Genomic DNA, 20,209 nt, shown 5'->3' with positions numbered 1-20,209 from the left:
CTCCCTGCCTCCAGCACCTCTGCACTAATTTTCATCAAACATCACACCAGGGGAGTACAGACTGCACTCTGTGAAACATGAACCCCAACTCAGGGACTGCTCCAGGTCTTGCATTGCCTCAGGAGTTCAGGGAGCTGGGGAAGGCTGGCTGCCAGCAGCAGAGGGAGCTGCTCCCCAGGCTGCAACACCCACTCACCATCATCAGCTCCTCTCCCTGGGGCTCCCAAAGCAGCGTTCCAAAGAGTCAGTTACTCCTGGAGCTGCATGGAGACATTTGTCTGAATCAGCAGTACACAAAGGGAAGGTTGCAATGGAAGAGAGGAAGATTTTGGCAAAACCAGCACAGATCTCATGTTTGCCACATAAGATTCTCAAGGCAATGTCAGAGTGTGGATAGTGGAGCTGGGAAGAGGTGACAATGATACCTCCATAGGACAGCTCAGTGCTCCCTTCTGCCAGAGAAAAAGCAACATCTTTAACTGAAACACAAATCCAAGCTGCTGAGATAAGAGGCATTTTACAAGCCTGAAGATACCCCTCAAAGGGCTTTGTACCAAGGGCACGTGCAACATTTTAAGTTGCATAAAATTTGCTATATCTAGTACAATTGAGTATCTGCAGTCTTTCAGGTTAACTTCATACTCATAATTTACAAACTAACAGTACACAATCTATGACCAAGAGATTTGTGACTATGTGGTGCTAAGGGTGATTTTATTGCAAAGTCTGACACAGAGAGAGATCCTGAGCTCAGTTCTGTGTGAACCAACCGTGGTTGCTCTCCTGACACAGAAAGGCTGGAATCCAGCTAATCCTGGATACACCTGGCTTGACCAGGCAGAGATCAGGTTGCTCTGTCAGGTACACCTCAGCTGCAGGGAAGTTAAACTGCACAGCTGGCAAATTTATCTGACAGCAAGGAGAGCACCTGCAGAGCTGCACTCAGCCCTGGGTGGGCTGCCAGGAGGAAAACTGAAAAGAAATCCCTGAGTGCCACTGCTTGGGGGTCTGCAAGGAACCACACAGGAACTCAGTTGTAAATGAACTCAGTGAATTGAAACTCTTGGGATAAAGGACACCCAAGGAATGGATCTCTCATTTCCCAAGCACACAAATTGCTGCTCTGCAGAAGAACAACTCAATTATATCAGCTCTGCTTGAATTCATGAACAAACAGAACAGACTGAGTATGACCCATCCTGGCCAGGGAGACAATGTATTCTCAGTTTCCAAATGTAGCTGGAAGGCCACCCTGTACTTTCTAACACCAGCTAACAAACTTTCTGCAAAGCCAAGTGCAAATTCTTCTGTGCTTCTCATAGCCAGAGAAGTGGAAGAGATTTGAAAATGTAAAACTCCTTGCAGGAGATTTGAAAATGTAAAACTCTTTGCCTACCTCTACCAGTTCATTTTGTCAATGCCACAGTCATTCAAACCCATCCCCTCTGCCACCAGCCCTGTCAGATTACCCAGCTTGTTTCCTCCTGCAGATTGCCAACAGCAGGAGCTGCTCAGAAAAGGGCTGAATGGATAGCAAGGCAGGAGCTGCAGCAGAACCAGTGTGGGTTTAATGGCCAGAAGGGCACCAGTGAGTGCTGCCAGTGAGTTCAAATCTGCCAGGGCCTCAGCTCCAGTGGCAAGCATATCCCACCAGAGCAGGTGTCTGCATGTGTCACTGCTTCAAGGGACCCCAGTCAAAGGAACAGGGAAAGCACAGCTGTCCTTGTGGCTCTTGCTCCTTGTCAGGTGCAATATTGACACAGAGCAAGGAGGGAGCAGCTTTGTGTTACCAACCACCCCCCACCTGTTATGGGGATGCCCAGGAAGAATTTCCAGACCAGAGTCTGGTTTCACATGAGGAAACCATGGAGCTCTTACCAACAAGAGCTCTATCCATCTCTACAGCTACAACTCTGCCTCAGGCACAACCCCACTCCAATCTGCTCATTTCCATCATTTTTTCATTACTACTCCAGATTTAAAATGCTCCATAAAGTCACTCTGAAAAGCATGCCACGTCCTACTTAAGCTGTGACTACGTTTCTCTGATGCTACTATGTGGTTATTCATATGGCATTACAAGCCCCAAGCAGATGGATCTCATTTCAAGAATGCTAAATCTGGTAATTCACACATGAGAAAGTTGTGGGCGCTGTGAATTGAGAATTCGCTGAAGGAAGACAGCAGGAGCTGGGAGAGGCAGCACTTAGGAAATAATAAAATTTGAAATCATGCAGCCTACAAGAACAGGCAACTTGGAAAACCTCATCAAGTGCAAGAGTGCTGAAGATAGGGAATAAGCTGTAAAATTTCAAACCATGCAGCCTACAGGGAACAGGCACCCTGGAGAACCTCACCAAGTGCAGGAGTGCTAAGACAGGATACTCACAGGTGGCGGGGAGCGCTGCCAAGCAGGGTCACTGGCACAGCTCCTGCGTGGCACCAGCTCAGGGGCACTCAAGTTGCTTTTGGTCCTTCGGGACCCCAGCTCAGGGGCACTCCAAGAATTAGCTGTGGCACCTGTCCTTGAGGAAGGCTGCTCCATGAAGTCTGGTTTTGAGCTACTCCCTTCCCCTTCTAAAAGGTCCACTGAGGATCTACACAAGTTTGTGGCACTGAAAGTTGCACTTTTCTCCACTTTGGTTTGAGAGTCCTCCAGGGAATGCAGGCCTTGCCTTGTTCTCCAGGAACTTCTGACAGTGACGTGCTTTGTTTCGGATGAACCTGCATCTGATGAGCCGTGGCTCTTCCAGCTGATTGTCTCCAAAGGCTCTCTGGAAGAGAGCTGATTCTCTCCACTGTTCCTCTCTGTCAGTTCAGAGGTCTTTAGCATAATGCTGCTTCTCGAGACCACTGTTTCAGCTTTACTCCTCAGCACTGCCTCCCCACTTCTGTCTGCCTCAGATGACTTCAGAGCACTTCTATTTATTGACACCTCAAAGGGTGAAGGGACATTGTTTGTTATTGGTGGTGAAGGCTCATTTGAAGCCACTCTGATGTTGCTGGTGGTAACATGCTTTGCTGCTGTATCTGCAGTGGTCCTTGAAGCTGTTGGCTCAGAAGGAAAGATTGTGATGCTGCTTGTCATTTTATTTGTTACCGTTTTAAAAGTAGACTTCTGTTTTTCTGACTCTGCCTCTGAAACAGTCCCTCCCATGATTGCCTTCATATCCTTCTCAACAATTGCAGGTTTAATGATGGCTTTTGATCTCAGAGCTTCTCTAGGGCTGAAGGATCTTCTGGATTTCAATTCTCCAGTGCTGGCATCTAATGGTTTTATGCTCTTGGTAGAGTCTTCATCATTCACAGTTTTTTTGTCATTTTCAAAAAGCGATGCTCTAAAAACTCCCCTAGAATTGGAGAACTGCCTGGAACTGACTTTTTTTCTTGTTTCAAAATCTGACAGAATGGTTGGTTTTTTGCCTCTCCCTGATTCTTCATCTGAATTAACTTTTTCCTGGTTACTCTGGATGGTTTTGGAGTCACTTTTTAGACCCATATTTACATGATCTGCTGCTGAACTTGAAGACTGCTCAGTGCCTTCTTTATCAAGACCTGTGAGAAGCTGCAGAATGTCCTCCTGACTCCTGGAGTGATGGGAGCGCTTTGTCAGTGTTGAAAACTTCCCACTTTCAGGTGACGTGTCTGCAGCTTCTCTTTCCTGGGAGATCACTGCCCTTTTGGCCCTCCCCTCTGAGGGCTGTCTGTGTGATGAGGCAAAAGTGCTCACTGCTTCCACTTTGGAGGCAGCAGAGTCTGAGGCTGACCCGCTGGAGGACACGTGGTACCTGTAAGCTGAGGCTGTGCCATTGGAAGAGCTGTGGGTACCCCTGGTGAGCTGTGGGTCCCCCGAGCCCTCACTGACCTCAGCCTGACTTGTCTTCAGCTTGTCAGACAAAGAACCCACCGATTCTCCTTTGCTTGGCTTTTCATCCCGTGCGTCAGCGCCATTCTGGCAGCTCCCACGGAACACCTGAGATGGCTTTTCCACCTTGCATCTCAGGCCTGTGTCACCAACAGCTTTGGAAGGTGCTTTCCAAGCCTTCTGCTCCTGTGCAGCAGGAGGATACCGGCTGAGGACAGATGGCTGCTCTTTGGATCTCTTCCCCTCGTTCTGCACGACGCAGCTTTCCTTCTGACCAGAAGAAAGAGTGGAAACTAAAGATTTCTCTTCCAGTCTCCTTGTATCTGTGACAGCAGTGTCTAAAAGGGCAGATGCAGCAGAAGCTTTCCCTGCTTTTCTGTTCATCAAGCTTGGACTGGGCACTCTTTTAGCAGTGTGGCTGTAGCTGTCATTGCTGAGAGCAAAGTCTCTGTTCCGCGCTCTTTCCCGGCGCTGCTGTGGTGAGAGCTCCCTTGGCTTGTGCTTAGCAGCTGCCAAATCAGCCAGGACACCTCTGTATTTAGGTCTGTCATGCTTTCCTCTGCTAGAAAAGCTTGTATCTTCATTTTCAACTTCTCCATTCTCCAGCTCTTTCTGTTTCTTTATTTGCATTTTTATTTCTTCTAGCTGACCTGTTAAGAGTTTGTTCTTATTCTGCTCACTCAAGTAACTGTCTTGCAGATCATTATTTTTGGCTCTCACTTTTTTAAGTTCTTCTTCTAAAGATTCAAAATGTTTGATTTGAATTTTAAGTTTCTCAATTTCTTGGGTGAGATCTTTCACTTTGTTGTCTTCCTGGTTTTTATTCTTTTGGTTTTCTGATTTATTCCTGGTTTCATTTTCTACGTGTTTCAGGTAATCCACACTTCCCTTCCTCCTGGTCTCCTTAGAAGGCAGTGCAGAAGTCAAGTCATCTTCAATTCTCATATCATTTCTGTCCAGGAGATTGTTGGATGACCTTTCTAGCAAGTTGGATGCATTTCTAGTTTGATCTGCCCTATTTAGTTTATTGTTTTGTTCTAATTTCTGTGTTAGCTCCTGGATTATTTTTTCATTTTGTTTTTCTCTTTCATTAAAATGTTTTCTTTCTGTGATAAAGCTCAGGGCTAAAGATTTCAGCTTTTCTAGCTCAGCTGTTAAGGTCTGCTCAGTTTTATCCAGCCTGTCTTCAGATGATTCCAGTTCTTTCACTTTCACTCTAAGTATTTCTAATTCTGTAGATATCTTTTTGGTCAAGTTCTTTTCTTCATTGAGGCTAAGACACAGCTGTGTACAGTCATTCTTGCTCCTGCTGAAAGCTTCCTCCAGCTTCTCCAGCTCTGCCATTCTCTTCTGAAGGAGTTCAATTTCTGACTTCAGATCTCGAGTGAGGCTCTCCTCCTCTTCAAGCTTTTCTTTCATTAATCTACAAAGCTCTTCAGCCTTCCTGATTTCTTCATCCTTGCCTTCAATCTTCAGCACTCTTTTCCTCAGGGCTTCAATGTCAGCCAGCATGCTGGAGTTGCTGCCTTCTGCCTGGATAACTTTGTCCTGGAGGTCCAGCAGTTCATCCTCTGCTTTCTGCAGATTTTTTGTTGCTTCCTCCAGCTCATCAAGGCGGCGACTGAGGCTCTGCAATTTGAAACGGAGGTGTCGATTTGAGGTTTCCTTGTAACCTGTACATTCTGCCATGATTCTTTTATTCCTTTCAGAACAAAGCTTTTCTTAGTCTGGGTGAATGGTATACACCTTGTGTATCTCCAGTATGTTGTTGTTCCTTTGAGTGGAGGCAATCTCACCCTGAAAGAAAAAAATGCTCCAAATCAATATAAAAGCTCAGAATATATTTAAGTTTAAGTTAGGCTGTCAATGTTTATATAAATAACTTTTTAATTAAACACATTTCTGAGTACTAAATTAAGGAAAATGAAATTGCAGAGAAGAGCCACAGTCCATTTACTTTGTGACTATGAGTCATTTAAATAGAGAATCCTAGTAAAACTCTGCGGTGTTTGACATTAGATTACTGCTTTGAGTTGGTTAAAATGTGTGAAGTTGGGGTTTGTTGGGGTTTGAAGTTGGGTTTTGTTACTTTGTGACCAAAACCAGCCTGTTCCCCATGGCTAAGGGCAGGAAGGGTCCTCAATGCTGCTCTGCCCTCAGAGGAGGTTTGTGCACCTCCAGTGGAGCCTCAGCCCGGGCTCCCCAGCCTGGGGAGCTGCTCACTGTGAGATCCCGGGCTGCAGAGGGTCACACTCGTGTAGAGGGTCACACTCGTGTGTAGAGGGTCACACTCGTGTAGAGGGTCACACTCGTGTAGAGGGTCACACTCATGTGTAGAGGGTCACACTCGTGTGTAGAGGGTCACACTCGTGTGTAGAGGGTCACACTCATGTAGAGGGTCACACTCATGCAGGATTCAGGTCCCTGTACCTGCAGCAGACACCTCTCTTTCCAGCCCTGCACCTCTCTCCTGAAGACACCTTAGTGATGAAGGTTCAGGAGCCATAAACAGAATAAGGCAAACCCCAGCCATAACTGAGGATGGGGCAGGCCCCCCATGCCAGCTGGCAGATGGAGGGGACTGGGAGCTGCTGCCATTTGACACTGCCAGTGTTTCTCCAGCATCTCAGGCTGCTCAGCAGAAATCTTCACCTGGGCTGTAGTGAAGATTTCATATCCCAAGGACACTCTACTAGAGGAGTTTCAAGTTTCTCCCTCCCATTTCCAAAGCTGTTGTTGCCCTCAGCTGCCACCCACTCACCCATCCAGGAGATGAGCAGTTGCTTATCCCTCTCCTTGCTGCTGCTGACATGAGCAGCAATTAGAACTCATCAGCACACTGACACACTCAGTGTGAACTATTCCAGCTCAGCTCAGAGCTGGCAGGGTGGTTTTTAAACAATCCCTCTGTGCTTTGAGGGAGGAGCAGGAAAGGGCCCCTGGGAGGATCTGAAGTCCCCTGTGGCACTCAGCATTAGCACTGGGCTGAGGGGCCTGAGGCACGGCCCAAAGCATGAGAGGGTAAACCTGAGTGGAGGCAGGATGTCTGCAGCTCTGATCTCAGCCTTGCTCAGGCAGTCTGTCTTGGAACAGAACTTGACCTCCAGAATTTCTGTGGACTCTCTGCAGAGGAAACACGCAGGAGTTTCCTGTCGCACAGTGTGATGAGCAGGATGTGGGGAGGAGGCAGTGCCAGCAAGGGAGCCAGCAGCACCCTGACACACACCCTGGGCTGGAGGGGATCCATCTCCAGGCAGGCAGGGGGCCCAGGCTGTCCCCACCATGGGGACCCTCCTGGTGCACCCTGGGCACCCTGTGGGACCATTTCCTGAAGAACCACTGGGGGATTTGTGGTCAGTCCCACATGGTTCAACTCAGGTTCTTCAGCCCCTGAAGGGAGCACTGCAAACAGTACCAGGAGAGGAACCTTGGTGTCCTGAGCACAGCCTTGGCCACCTGCCTGTCCCCTCCCTCACCACCATGGCCATGTCCTGCTCCTGCCCCACCTTCCCCCAAGCTGTCCCCACACTGCTGAGGCCACTGCAGCTGCCTGCAGGCAGGAAAGGCTGTCCAGCCCCAGCAGAACCCCAGGAATGGCACTGGACCAGCACAGGAAAGGCCACAGAGAGTCTGAAAACAAAAGCTTGTCCCTGCCAGGCCAGGAGCTGGGAGTTAATGGTTAACCCAGCAGCAGCTGGGCTGGAGTGAGAGCAGCCTCCTCCCCAGACAGCCAGAAATGCAGGCAGAAATGCACAGGCCTGGTGGCTGCTGCTGGATGTGACACTGCTCTAACACTGCCACAGGCTCCACACAGGCTGGGGGACATCACAGAGGGGTTCAGAGCAGGCTCTGGAATGTCCCAGAACCTCCCCAGCTGACATGATTTACTGCCAGAGAGGAAAGAGGCTCAATCTAATTAGTTTAATAAGGAGATGGAGATGTAAAGCAACACCTACAAACAATAAGAACTGCAAACAAAAGGATCTACAACAAATCTCCTACCTGGAGGCCCTTTAACATTCTGGCCAGAAGCAACCTCAGTGCTGGGAGACAGAACCAGACCAAATCAGTACTACAAATAAAGTGCACATGTATAAGATTGAGGGGAATTGGCCAATATAAAATATTATCTTAGGTATACATAGATACACAGACATAGATATAGACAGATTAGATATAGATATAGATATAGATATAGATATAGATATAGATATAGATATAGATATAGATATAGATATAGATATAGATGATATAGATATAGATATAGATATCTGACTGCTTTGAAGTCATGATTTGAGTTAGGGCTTGGACCACAGAACACATTGGGACTTCCAACCTAAACTACTCTCTGGCTGTTTGTGACTGCCCTTCTCCAGTCTGTCAATGATATTAAAGAATCAGGACAAACGGTACAGGATTCACTGGGACTATTATTAATGCTAATTAATATTGTTGGTGGATATTTAAACAGGAGCTGTTAAATAAACCTGATAAAGGTTGTAAATGCACTGAACAATCTGATATGGATGTATGGACTTCATATTTTTCTCTTTTGGAAAAGTGAGCAGTTTTCAGCCTACCTCTATCTTACAATTTTTGGAACTAAATCCCATCAAATACCCAAACCAACGAAAAACCAAAACAAAGCCCCAAAAACCAACCAAACAAAAAAAAAAAACCACCCCAAACAATTGAAAATCTATACACAAACAAAAAACCACAATAACAACAAAAACCCCCACCCAAACAAACAAAAACCCCAACCAAAACAAAAAAACCACAGGAAGAAAAGAGGATGATAACTTTAATAACAGCAAGTAAACTGTGGCAGTGGCAAATGTAGTAGGGGGAGTTGAGTTTAACAGAACCATCTGAGTCAGCAATAAAATCAGATTAAAGACTCTGGCAGGCTGTATTCCTGGACACACTGAAAAGCTCAATGGTCACAGCAGCAGCTGATGTGCTCCTGCAGCTCAGGACAGCTCCTCCTGGCTGTACCAAAGGAAATACTGAACAGAAATACTCCTGCAGCAATAGGGATGACATTATTTTATATGTGGTACTGGACTGTATATTTACACACCCAAGCCTGATGCACCTCACTTTGCTCAGCCCTAAATTCTTCTAGATTGAAAGAAGAAAAGATGCTCAGCTGTCTTCTCCTGACCTTGCCAAGGAAACAGGACTTTCACAGGAGGAAAATTCTTCCCCCAATGACAACAAAGGGGGCTCAGGGATCTGGATGGCAGCTGTCCCCCAGCAATGATGCCACTCTTTCTGCAGGGACATGCATCAAGAACGTGAACTGAAAGCTTTGGAAAAGCTCAGAAAAACAATCAAGTGTGTTCCTTGATTCTTTAAAACTTAAAGATCTGATTTTTTGCCTCAACAATAAGGGCAGCCCTGCCTTAAGCCAAGAGGCACAATAGCATCCCTTTGGATTTGAGTTCTGAAAGAACATTCTTCAAATGAGACACACAGGAAGCCTGGGGAGCCTCCAAATACCTGTTACTCAAATAAAATATCAATGCAAAATATGTGGCCAGTAACTACCTACAGAAAAAAAGAAGGAAAAACATTTTGTCTGATCTAAAATGTTCTTTATTAGAGCACATGGAGTCAAACCCCAATTTCACACATTTAACCAATTCAAAGCAGTACTGTAATACCAAACACTGCAGTGATTTACCAGGATTCACTATTTAAATGACTCATTCTGATCCTGCTGCCCCCACAGATTTATCATTGGGTTTTCTGATCTTCCTCAACAAGTGTGCTGATCTCCTAACTACACTCATATTTAGCATTATCAATTGCCTGCTCCCACAGATTAAGGCAGACTGCTTTTGAGGGCTCTTCTGACTCTGCATGGTTTTGGCTATACAGCTGTGAGAATTGAGTGTTCAAAACATTTACTAGAGTTAAAACTCTCAATTACCCTTAATATTCTTAATTTTTTTTCTGCACACTCACTTTTGCTCATTATCTATAATTTTATGAAACTGGTTTTTTAGCAGAATTATTGGATTTAACTTGCCCTGGAACTACTTTAACTTGCCTGCACAAAACACATACAGTCAGTTCACAGCTGTGAACAGAAGGAAAAACCTGCAGCTAGAAACATTCGTGTTAGCTAAACACTTAATGAATTAGGAGATAAGAATCATCTATTTCAGGAACAACAATTAAATGGCTGCTACCTGAGACCTGCTCACATCATCTCTGCCAGAGTTCCTTAGGCTTGCAATGCTGCTCCTCTCCAGATGTAAGAATCATCTCACCCTACACATCCTTGCTCTGATTTGGTTGTTGGAATGAATCCCACAGGCACCCACTGCTCCTGATTTCAGGATGTCCCCAAAACACTCATCTGGGAAAATAACTGTTGGAACAGACTCCTGCTGTGCCCTCTGTTATGCCAAGACAGAAATGCAGCTGCTGCCACACATGCCTGTCAAGCACTGGGAGACACTGACATCTCTCACAAGCACATTTTGCATTTAATCTTTGTTTTTTCTAATCTTTTTGCTGGCACTTTTATACTGATAATGCAAGATCACTGTGTTTGGGTGAGCCTGAGGTGCCAGTGATGGCACTGCTGGGGTGTCACAGCCCCCATATATGACACATGTGGCTTTGCCCAATCCTACAGGTGAATGAGAATTATTAATGCCTTAGTCTCCAATCTCTTTTTACTTTAATTTCACTTAATTTGTCTGTTCTTGCAGTTGCCAGGGTTTCCCATAGACTCTGAGAGCAGCACCCATCAAAGGCAATAGAAAATCAATAGATGCAAGCACAGCTATAATCAGAGATCAGAAAAGCAATTTGCCTCATTGAAGTTTGAGTCCTTGGGATGCTCTGTGCTGTGAAAGCACACAGGCTGAGGTTTGCATTCCTTGGCTGACAGGTGGCCCAGATTAAGGTGAGGAGCAGAACAGGGCTATTGTCCACGTTCTTATGGGTGCAGCATATACCTGGTACTACTCCCTCCACTCTCCCAAGTGCTGAGGTGAACTTTAATCCCCCTGTTCTATTTTCTGCTAAACTATTACTCAGAATATCCCTGCAAACTGTATTTTTGCATTGAACACAAAGCTAGGAGTGTTTGGACACATCTGGGGAAATGGAACCTCAGGCAATGCTTCCAGAACTATGAATTCAAATTACATCAGGTGGCTGAAAGTCACTTCAGGCATGAGGGCAGCCCTGTGGGTGCACATCAGCAAAACCTGGGGCAGCAAGGGAGTTCCTCTGAGCAGTCCCCAATGGCCAAACAGGTCAGGGAGAAGCTGATGAAACTGTTCTAATTCATACTTTTTCATCTGAGGTATAGGTTAGATGTGTTGCTGGATTCTGCCCCATGTGCACATACACCTGCAGGTTTAATTAAAAGGTTTCTGGTGTTGCACATGTATGGAAGGGTGTGTGAACATGTCATGCTCACAAACAGAAATGCTGCTGATGAATCATGCTTGTATCACAGCTCAACCTGGTGAGAGCATCACTGGGACTTCTCTTCCCTGCCCCAGGGTGAAATGGGCTGGGAGGAGTCCAGCATGTCATTCTTCATTTCTAAAGTAAAATTTCTCTACCATCTATACAGGAAAAGGACACAGGTGTCACAAAATGCAGCAAATGGCAATACTGCAGCCAGAGCCTTCAATCATTTAAAAAGAGAAAGAAGGAAAGTTTTTCTTAAGAGGATTTTGCCTTTTGAAAGTTCTTCCCAGCACCTGGTTCTTGACTTGACACAATGACACATAGTCATGAGAACAGGAGAAAAACACTCAAGAACATAAAAAGGGTATAAAACAAGAGCCAAAGTGCCCTGTGTGACATCAACCCTGCATGCCACCTGCAGGCATCTAACAACCTCCTGGGACAGCTGAGGGGGCAGATTGTGGATTTGTTTACATGGGAAAGGGACAGGGGCTCCCTGACCCCACTGAACACAAAGTGACTTTTGGGGGATGCACATATTTTGAGGGATGAATTGTCCCATAAATTGCTGCATCTAATGGGAGCAGGAAATTCTAAAAGTTAGAAAAAAAGCTCAGCAATCTGGAAGTGGATTGACTATTGACCAATACAATGTGAAACTAGAGATGTGAAATGATGAGACAGCAGTCAAAAATAACCACAGTGACCACAATCTTCAAGGAAACTCAAATTCTGACACCAAATAGCACCCAGAGCAATGTGAGGCACTGCAGCAGGCTCTGCAGATGCCAGAGAGGATCTGGCACATCACTGAGTCACACTGACCCTACGTCAACACTCTAATCACCCACTGAACTCCTCAGCATTGCTCTTCCCCTTGCAAAATAAAATTAATTCCCCTATATGGAGCTGGCAGGACCAAACAAAAGCAGCAGAGCACAAAACCACCCAGGGCTGCTCACAGGAGATGCTTTGAGCAGCACTGGGGTTTGAGCAGTTGTGCTTTACCATGCACAGCAGAGATTCTGCTTTCCTCTCCAAAACCACTCTCCTCCAGCTCCCCCTTGAAATCACTGCTTGATGCTCACTCAAAGCAGGTCTGAGCATTTGCTGGCCAGCTGCAGCACCTTCCTTTCAGCAATACAGAATTTCACAAGAGAGGGCTGCTAGCAGAACCCTTGCCCTGGGAGCTCCAAGGCAAGCAAGATGTTTCCCATGCTCTGGAGCTCTTGCTCAGCAATGGATTGATACTCCCAAAGCCCCTCAGAGTGCTGCTCCTATGTGCCATCCTGCACTGGAATCAAAGCTGAGAAAGATGTTTTATTCCTTCCCATGCTGTCACTTGTGCTGTCCTCAGGAGCAGATTTGACTGTCACATTTGATTTCACAAACACTATGCAGGCATCTCTTCAGCGAGCCACAAACTTGGCAGCACCCTGCAGATGGCATGGGAAAGGCAGCCCCAGCTCAGTGGTGCTTTTGTAATCATTACTGGACACAGAAATCTCCCACCTCCTTCACCCTCCATCCTCCCTCCCATCTCCATCAGCTCAGCTTTGAAGGGACTTCAGGGACCATGGCTTTCACCATCACTTCAGCCCTGAAATATGTGTTAGTATGAAGGTAGCTGAGGCACCCATGGGCTGGCTGAAAGGCACAGATTCACTGAAAAGATTCAGAGCAAGCAAGATCCAGAAAATTATTAGAAAAATGAATAAATTTATATGCCAAAGATTATTGAATGTGAAGAACCCAAAGTTCTGTGACTCAGGACACCCCTGGAAGCAGACAATACGGAAACATATTCATTATTTTCATGTTCCTCCCCAACAGCTGGTTTGGGCTATGGGTACAGCTAGGATGCTGAGGAAACAGAAACCTCAGCTGCACCTACAGTGCCTTCTCCTCTGTTCCTTTTCTTCTCTCCTGCATCACTGCATCTTTTGTGCTTCTCAAACTTCCATTATTACCAGATATTTAGCACAGAATAAAAGCTTTCTCAGACTTCTCTTCCACATTGTCACTTGACTCTTGAACTTGTTCCCCTCTTCATCTGGCCACTATTAATTTTACCTTTCAAGCACAATGCTACTCCCTCCACCTTCCTCTGGAATGCTTGGGCTGAAAATTGGGTCAGTACCATCAATCCCAGTTCCTGCTGCTGTTTTCACTCCCTTGTCCCATCCTGGTACCTTCTGCTTGTCTCTGGTTGGGCTTACTGTGTTCAGTGCCCTACTTCTGCTTGTATGTGGTGGTACACTGGGGAATTTCTTGCTGGTTGATGTTATGGAAGCTGGAAGTCCTCATGGGTTCATAAAGCAGCAATTAGAAACATTCATGGGAGAAAAATCCCTCAAGGTTATTCCTACAGGGACCCACTCCTAGTTCAGCAAGACCACTTGAGAGAAAACTTGCAGGTTGGAAGAATCCTTTGATCTGCATGGTTGCACACTTCTGTTGCTCTCCTCCCCTTTTTATTATCTTCTTGAGCTCCTTTATTGTCCTGTCACAAACTTGTCCAGGTGAAACAGGGCTGACACTGCACATCTGACAAGCGCCACACTGCAAAGTGGCTACACACCCAAAATCACACACAATCCTTCATCCAGCAGCACCTACAGAGCTGGGAAAGGCCTGCCTGGTACAATACACTTAATAAGATTAACTTCAAGTATTCATAACCATCTTTGAATCATTCTGCTGATTAGGCACAGGCACCTCTAACCTTCACATTCTCCCCAATACTATACCCAAGAGCCACATGGCTACAAACGTATCCCTGCTGGCATTAAATTTATGGAGTGTTGTTTGTTTCTCTGCATCCTGTCTGATACAGGGCACATTCCATTCTCCTAACAGAGTAGAAGGACATCTGAGTCAGCTTTGCAGGAAAACTCCTTTGATTGCTGTGAGTTTTTCTGGCTAAAAGATCAGCTCAGGCACTCAGAGGTTTCCATGTAGATCCCTACAAACCCTGCAGAAAACTGGGATTAACCAAAGGTCCTCACAAAAAAAATCAAGCTCATGAACTCTGTAGCACAGACAACTGGCTACTCTTGTGACTTCCTCCCTGGAAGAATTCACAATTAAGTTTGTAAGTGCTAAAAGGAAAGTTTTTCAGCTCTTACAGCTGCCACAGGAACAGCCTGAGGAGCTGCCATAGCTACTGGACTGCTGCAGCTCCCAATCCATCCATTTTCTGCCTTGGACAAAAATGAAAGGCCAGGCAGGCACCCAGCCTGTGTGTGGTACCTGTGCACCCAAAATGTAATCTGCTGGAGCTGTGCATTCAATACAAAAACATTCATGCATTCCCCACAGATAAAAAAAATCTGCAGCACTGTCAGATAATCACCCAGCTGATCCCAGTGTGTCAGGCCAGGTGGATGAATGGGCTCCTGGAGACTGCACTGTCATCAGCAACCAAGAACAGCATTAGGGTTCACCTGGACCAGAACATAAACCTGGCCTAGGTCTGTCCTTGGTGCCAACCCCTGCCCTTTTAAACCTGCTTTGCCTCCAAACATGACTGACCTTGTCTGGGAAGATCCAGGCCAAGCCATGCCAAGAACTGGGCAAACATAAGGCAGACTGATGTGGTCAGGACTGTCCCCACTCCTTAGCAGGGAAGATCTTTTGGGAACAGCTCACATTGTCACCTTTAACTCCATTTCAGAAAGGTGCCCTGTCCTCTCTGCACACCTTGCTCTGCACTTCTTTCTGCTCTGTGCATCCAGGATTTTGTTCTGAGCAGGTCCACAGACCCTCAGACTGCTGGCATGGCAGCACAAGGAAATAAAATGTGACCTGAAATAAAAATGATCATTCATATTTCACTAAGTGTCTAAATTTTAATTTTCCATTAATCTTTACTAACAGCCCTGTAACTCAAAAATTCTAAGCAGACATCTAAGACTAATTACTCTGATAAAATTCAATATTCAAGAATAAACCCAATTTTAACTTCTGTCTTGTAGGTCAACTTTATAAATCATTAGCATTGCTATCCATGCACTGAACAGAACAGCCCTATAGCTAGAAAGAAACATGATCATCAGAAATCTCCCAAATCAGTAGAATTTTACCCCAAATCTCTGCAGAGCTGCTCTTGCTGAGGGGATCCCTCTTCAGGGCAGGCTGCTGTTCCCTTGATTTGGCTGTGAGAAGCTTGCCCTGGCCTGGCTAACACATCCAAATCCTCATCTTGCCTTGCTTAGTGCAGATGCAGATTAAACTGCTGGCAGGTTTTCAGGACCCTGCCCTGGGATAGATGGACAGCAGCACTTCTGCAGGCAGCTCACAGCCTGGCCTGCCCTGTGTTTGCAGCCAAAATGCAAAGAGCTGAACAAAGTCTGCGATTAGCAGCAATTCAGATTTGTGGAAGGGCCCCTGAGGAGGCCAAGGAATCTGATTCAGGTTACAGGTGCACTGCTGCTGCTCCTGGAGCAAACCAGGGGTTGGACTTGAGCTGTAAACTCCCAGTGAGAGGCTGTGTGTCAGAGTGGCACATGCTGGAGCTCACTGCAGCTGTGCCACTCTGCAGCTTTTGGACAAACATTGTCCACCAATAATGATGTTTCAAGACTGGCATCGTTTATGGCAGTAAAACCCCAACAGCTGGATCACTGTGTTGAGGGCAATGGGGAAAGCCAGGCTTTCAATGTGGTGCTTCTTGAGCCGTGTTCTGGGAATTCTCCTCTTCTTCTCACATTTAGGCATCAGGATGTAGGATGTAAAGATGTAGGAGAGACCAGCAGCACCCTTCAGTTCAGCAGCCTGGGGAGCAGCAGGGCTAACAGTGCTGTCATGAAAAGCCCAGGAGGAAGCTGTCAGCCATTAGAAATGCCTCTGGCATAAAGGCTGCCCAGCTTGGGTTACAGCAGCAGCATCACTTCCAGCTTGAGGCAAAACTTCTGGCTGCAATTCATGAAATCCACATGCTCTGGAGCAAGACACCGGGTGCTGTTACCGTCACCAGCTCAGGGTGCTTGGCCACCCTGCAGGAGCAGGCAGGCAAGCCAGGGCACCTTCCATCAGCAGGTACCCACGCAGAGCAGAGCAGAGCAGAGCAGAGCAGGCTCTGACTCACAGGCAGGGCAGCCAAGGCCTGGCTGCTTCTCCCCAGTCACATGAACTGGGTGGACACGGGCACAGCGTCTCACAGGCACCTGCACAGCAAAGTGAGGGCTGGCTGGGTAATCACACACCCTGAGTAATCTCCACATCCTCCAAGGCCACCCAATACAAACAGTTGGTAACTCTGTCCCCTGTTAGTGTTTGCTGTACCACAAATACTAATATAACAAGCAGCTTTTCTTTCCTCTCTCAGCTCCCAACCTGCAGCTTTTTTGTTCATTGGCAAGTGTGAAGTCAAATGAAAGGAAGTATTCAGGAACTTAAAAATGTCTTATAAATCACTCTTAAATATGATTTGCTCAATGAGGACAGAAGATCCTAACAGTTGTCTTTGTGCTCAATTTATTGCTGAAAACACCCTCAGGTGGCAAAAAAGTAAATAAAATAACATTTACAAACAGGAACATGCTGCCTTTGTGAGAGCATGCTTGTAGCTGTGGGGACTTTAACCTCAAAATTAACCCTCCATGGACAATGGGGAGACTCCAAGACAAGCTGCCAAGATGGTGTTATAACACTGGGCAGCTCTGCCACTGAAAACTGAAAGTTTTGATGGATTTATGGATGGAATATATTCACTTGCAGGCTGAGCCTCTCAAAATGACAACAGGCATTTCACACACAGACATTCAGCATTGTGCCAGGACGAACAGGACACAAAGCTGAGGGCACCTGATGTTCTCCATAAGCCAGAGGTCCAAGGTCTGGGAACTCTGGCTGGGGCATTCAGCAGTCACTGTTGGGATGCTCCTCAATGCAGAAAGAGAGAGCAGAGAGATACCTGGCCTCTGCTCTTTCTTTCCAAAAATGGGCCAGAGTAATTCCCCATTTGCTTGGGGAAAAGTGTCTCCTCAGTGCTTGGGGAAAAGTGTCTCCTTTGACTAGGGAGGGCACTGAAACAGCACCACAGCTGTAACACCCCAGAGAGACCACCCCAGCACCCAGGTGCCTCCTTCAGCAGGCAGCTGAGTTGTTTGGGGTCAGAAGTGTGGCACAGGATTTCCATCAGGAAGGTCCTGAGCCACACTTCTTCCACAGACAAGGCTGAATAACATCAGCAACTTCAAAGCTCTTCCTTGTCAATAGGACATGAAAGGGTTAAAGATGCCACTCCACTCATGACTATTATGGGAAAACTTTGTTCCAAATTCCCCATTTCATGCTGCTAGAACACCAACAATCTTGAATTACTTTGTATTAAACAAGGCCGTTAAGTCCACTGGTTATCCAAGGTTGTCAACTACTGGACAAACAGACACAAATTCTCCTGCTCCTGGAGCACAGGTTCTCCTGCAAGCATTACACCAGATGCTAATGACAAAATCTGCAGGCTTAATGCCAAGCATTAATTTATCTGAATCCTATCCGAAATGAAGATCAGAGCCAAGAGGGCATATGCTTTTCTAGCAGCACGTTTAAGAAGTGGAAAGTGAGAAATAGAGCACGAAGCAAAAATGGCAGCAGAGGATTCATTCCCTCCAGGACACTGTGCTCACTTGCATTGTTATTTACATGTTTTTTTTCCCCTTGTACTCCCTGGGCTGAAGGAAGGAAGGATGTTTCATAGGAAGGAAGCACTGGTGTGGCTGTACTGAGACGGGACCTCACTGCTTCCCCCACCCCATGCTGCTCCTTTCTACAGAGGAGGGAAAGAGCAGGAAATTCACATTTTCTCTCTCGTCTTAGTTAGAGTAAGGGGAGAAAGCTAATCTCAGTCCAGCTCTGATTTCAAACAAGGTTAGTGTCCAAAGCTGGGTTGCTCAGGACTGCATTAAGCTGTGAAAATCTCCAGGATCAGAAATGCCCCAACCCCTCAGGCCTTGTTTCCTGTCAAAATAATCTCAGGGAGAAAATTATTTTCCTTTATGTTCAGTCAGAATTTACCATGCTGCCACTTTCTGCACCTGGGATGGGGCAATACCCAGCATCAGCTCAGAGTGGTGGATGAAAGCATTGAGAGCAGCCCTGCAGAGACAGACTTGGGGGTGTTGGACAAAAAATTGGACATGACCCAGAAATGTGAGCTTGTAGCCTAGAAAGCCAACAATGGTCCTTGGCTGCATCAAAAAAGTTATGGCCAGCAGGTCAAGGGAAGTGATTTTCCCACTGTGCTCTCATGAGACCCCACCTGGAGCACTACATCTGGAGTTCTGGTGTCCTCAGAAAAACTACAGGGGGTTCACAAGAGGCCACAAAGAAGAGTCAAGGACTGTAATAATTTTGTGAAGAAGGGCTGAGAGAGTTGGGGTTGCTCAGTCCAGAAAAGAGGAGACTCTGGGGAGCCTTTCAATATCTGAAGAGGGTTTATAAGAAAGACACAGACTTTTTACCATGCATTGTGCTGATGGGATGTGGGTACTGGTTTCAAACTAAGAGAGGAGGTTGTGATTGGATATTAGGAAGAAATTTTTCCCTGTGAAGGTGGTGAGTCACTGGCACAAGTTGCCCAAAAGAGCTGTGGATGCCCCATCCCTGCAGGTGTCCAAGGTCAAACTGGATGGGGCTTTAGATAACCTGTTATAGTGAAATATCCATCTGAACCTCATGACACTACAGACAGCATCTCAGCAGTACTGAGCAGAAAAGAGAAATCTTCTCTTGATCTGCCTCACAGGCACTCACTGCCATGCTGCCATTGCTGTGCTGAGCCTGTCCAGCTTGCTGCTGCCACTCTTGCCTTTGCAGAGAGAGATGCTCTGTGTGCCCCACCAGCTCACACACAGCTGGGCTCCACAGCAAGGACTGTGCTGAACTCTCAGCCACATGCCCCAGCAGTTGCAGCAGTCACTAGAGGCACACAGGGCAGAGATTACTAAAATAAGAAAAAAGAAAAAAAAAAAAAAAGAGAGAACCCACCCAGCTTTGCAAATCAGCTCAAGGCGTAGGCAGGTGAGGAAAAGTGAATGGAGATGTGTGTGTGAGGACTTGGGAGAGTGCTCCTGGTGTAAGGCAGGCAGAGAAAGCCAGCAGAGAATGGGGCTGGCCACTCCTGCTGCTGCAGGAGGGAAATGAGGGGCAGGTGACCCAGACCCAGGGAGTGCCACCTGGCAGTGAGCAGGGCACAGCTGCTTCCCTGCACTCAGCAGTTGCTGCTTCTCTCTGCCTGCACCTCCAGGCAGCCTCAGCCCAGCTCTTGCACAGCAGCAGCCTGTTTGTGCTCTGCAGAGTTCACCCCACAGAGCCTCCCCAGCTTCCCACAGTGCTGGAAAGGAGTTCCCCACCTCCATTGCAGCATTGCTCCTGCAGTCACCTTCACACACAATCTCACAGCTCCCCCAAAGCACTGCTGATACTCACTGCTCCCTTCACAGCCCCTCTGACAGTGATTACAGACAAAAGGAAAAAATCTATTCCAAACTGAGCTTCTTGCTTCCATGCTCTGCCCAATGCATAAAAGGTAACGTTCAGAGAATTTTTAAACATGCAGGCAGTTTACAATATATTAACAGCCAAAACTCACACAGAAACAACACCCACATTACACAGGATGCCTTTATGCAAGGACATTAGTCATACTCAGCAACATTAAAAACAATCCTGAAGAGCAGCTATACAGAATAAGATGCAGACAGAAGAGTGAGAGACTTCATTAGGAATTCACAACTGCTTCAAGTTCAAATTCTCACCACAAAGCAGTACTACTAGTTATTTATTATCATCCAGGAATTATTGTTTTCCAGTAAAAACAGACATATTTCCAAATGATTCACACTACCTGAGAAATTAATGTGTTTGCAGCTCTGTTCCAGATCCTAGGTCAGGAAT

General features: G+C 46.4%; 1 protein-coding gene across 1 annotated transcript in view; it reads right to left on the bottom strand.

Annotated features, from left to right (window-relative positions):
• LUZP1 (leucine zipper protein 1) overlaps window positions 1-20,209 on the bottom strand; it is a 29,997-nt gene that overhangs the window by 3,338 nt on the left and 6,450 nt on the right. Inside the window, exon 2 of the mRNA XM_058819752.1 lies at window positions 2,390-5,662. Within this exon, the coding sequence (XP_058675735.1) occupies window positions 2,390-5,554 (3,165 nt within the window). The 5' untranslated portion in view covers window positions 5,555-5,662. The remainder of the gene's footprint in view (window positions 1-2,389; window positions 5,663-20,209) is intronic.

This window comes from Ammospiza caudacuta, chromosome 25 (genome assembly GCF_027887145.1).
Source record: "Ammospiza caudacuta isolate bAmmCau1 chromosome 25, bAmmCau1.pri, whole genome shotgun sequence".
Lineage (NCBI taxonomy): Eukaryota > Metazoa > Chordata > Aves > Passeriformes > Passerellidae > Ammospiza > Ammospiza caudacuta.
Note: the sequence above shows the minus strand (reverse complement) of the source record. Positions and strands in the feature narration are given on the sequence as shown.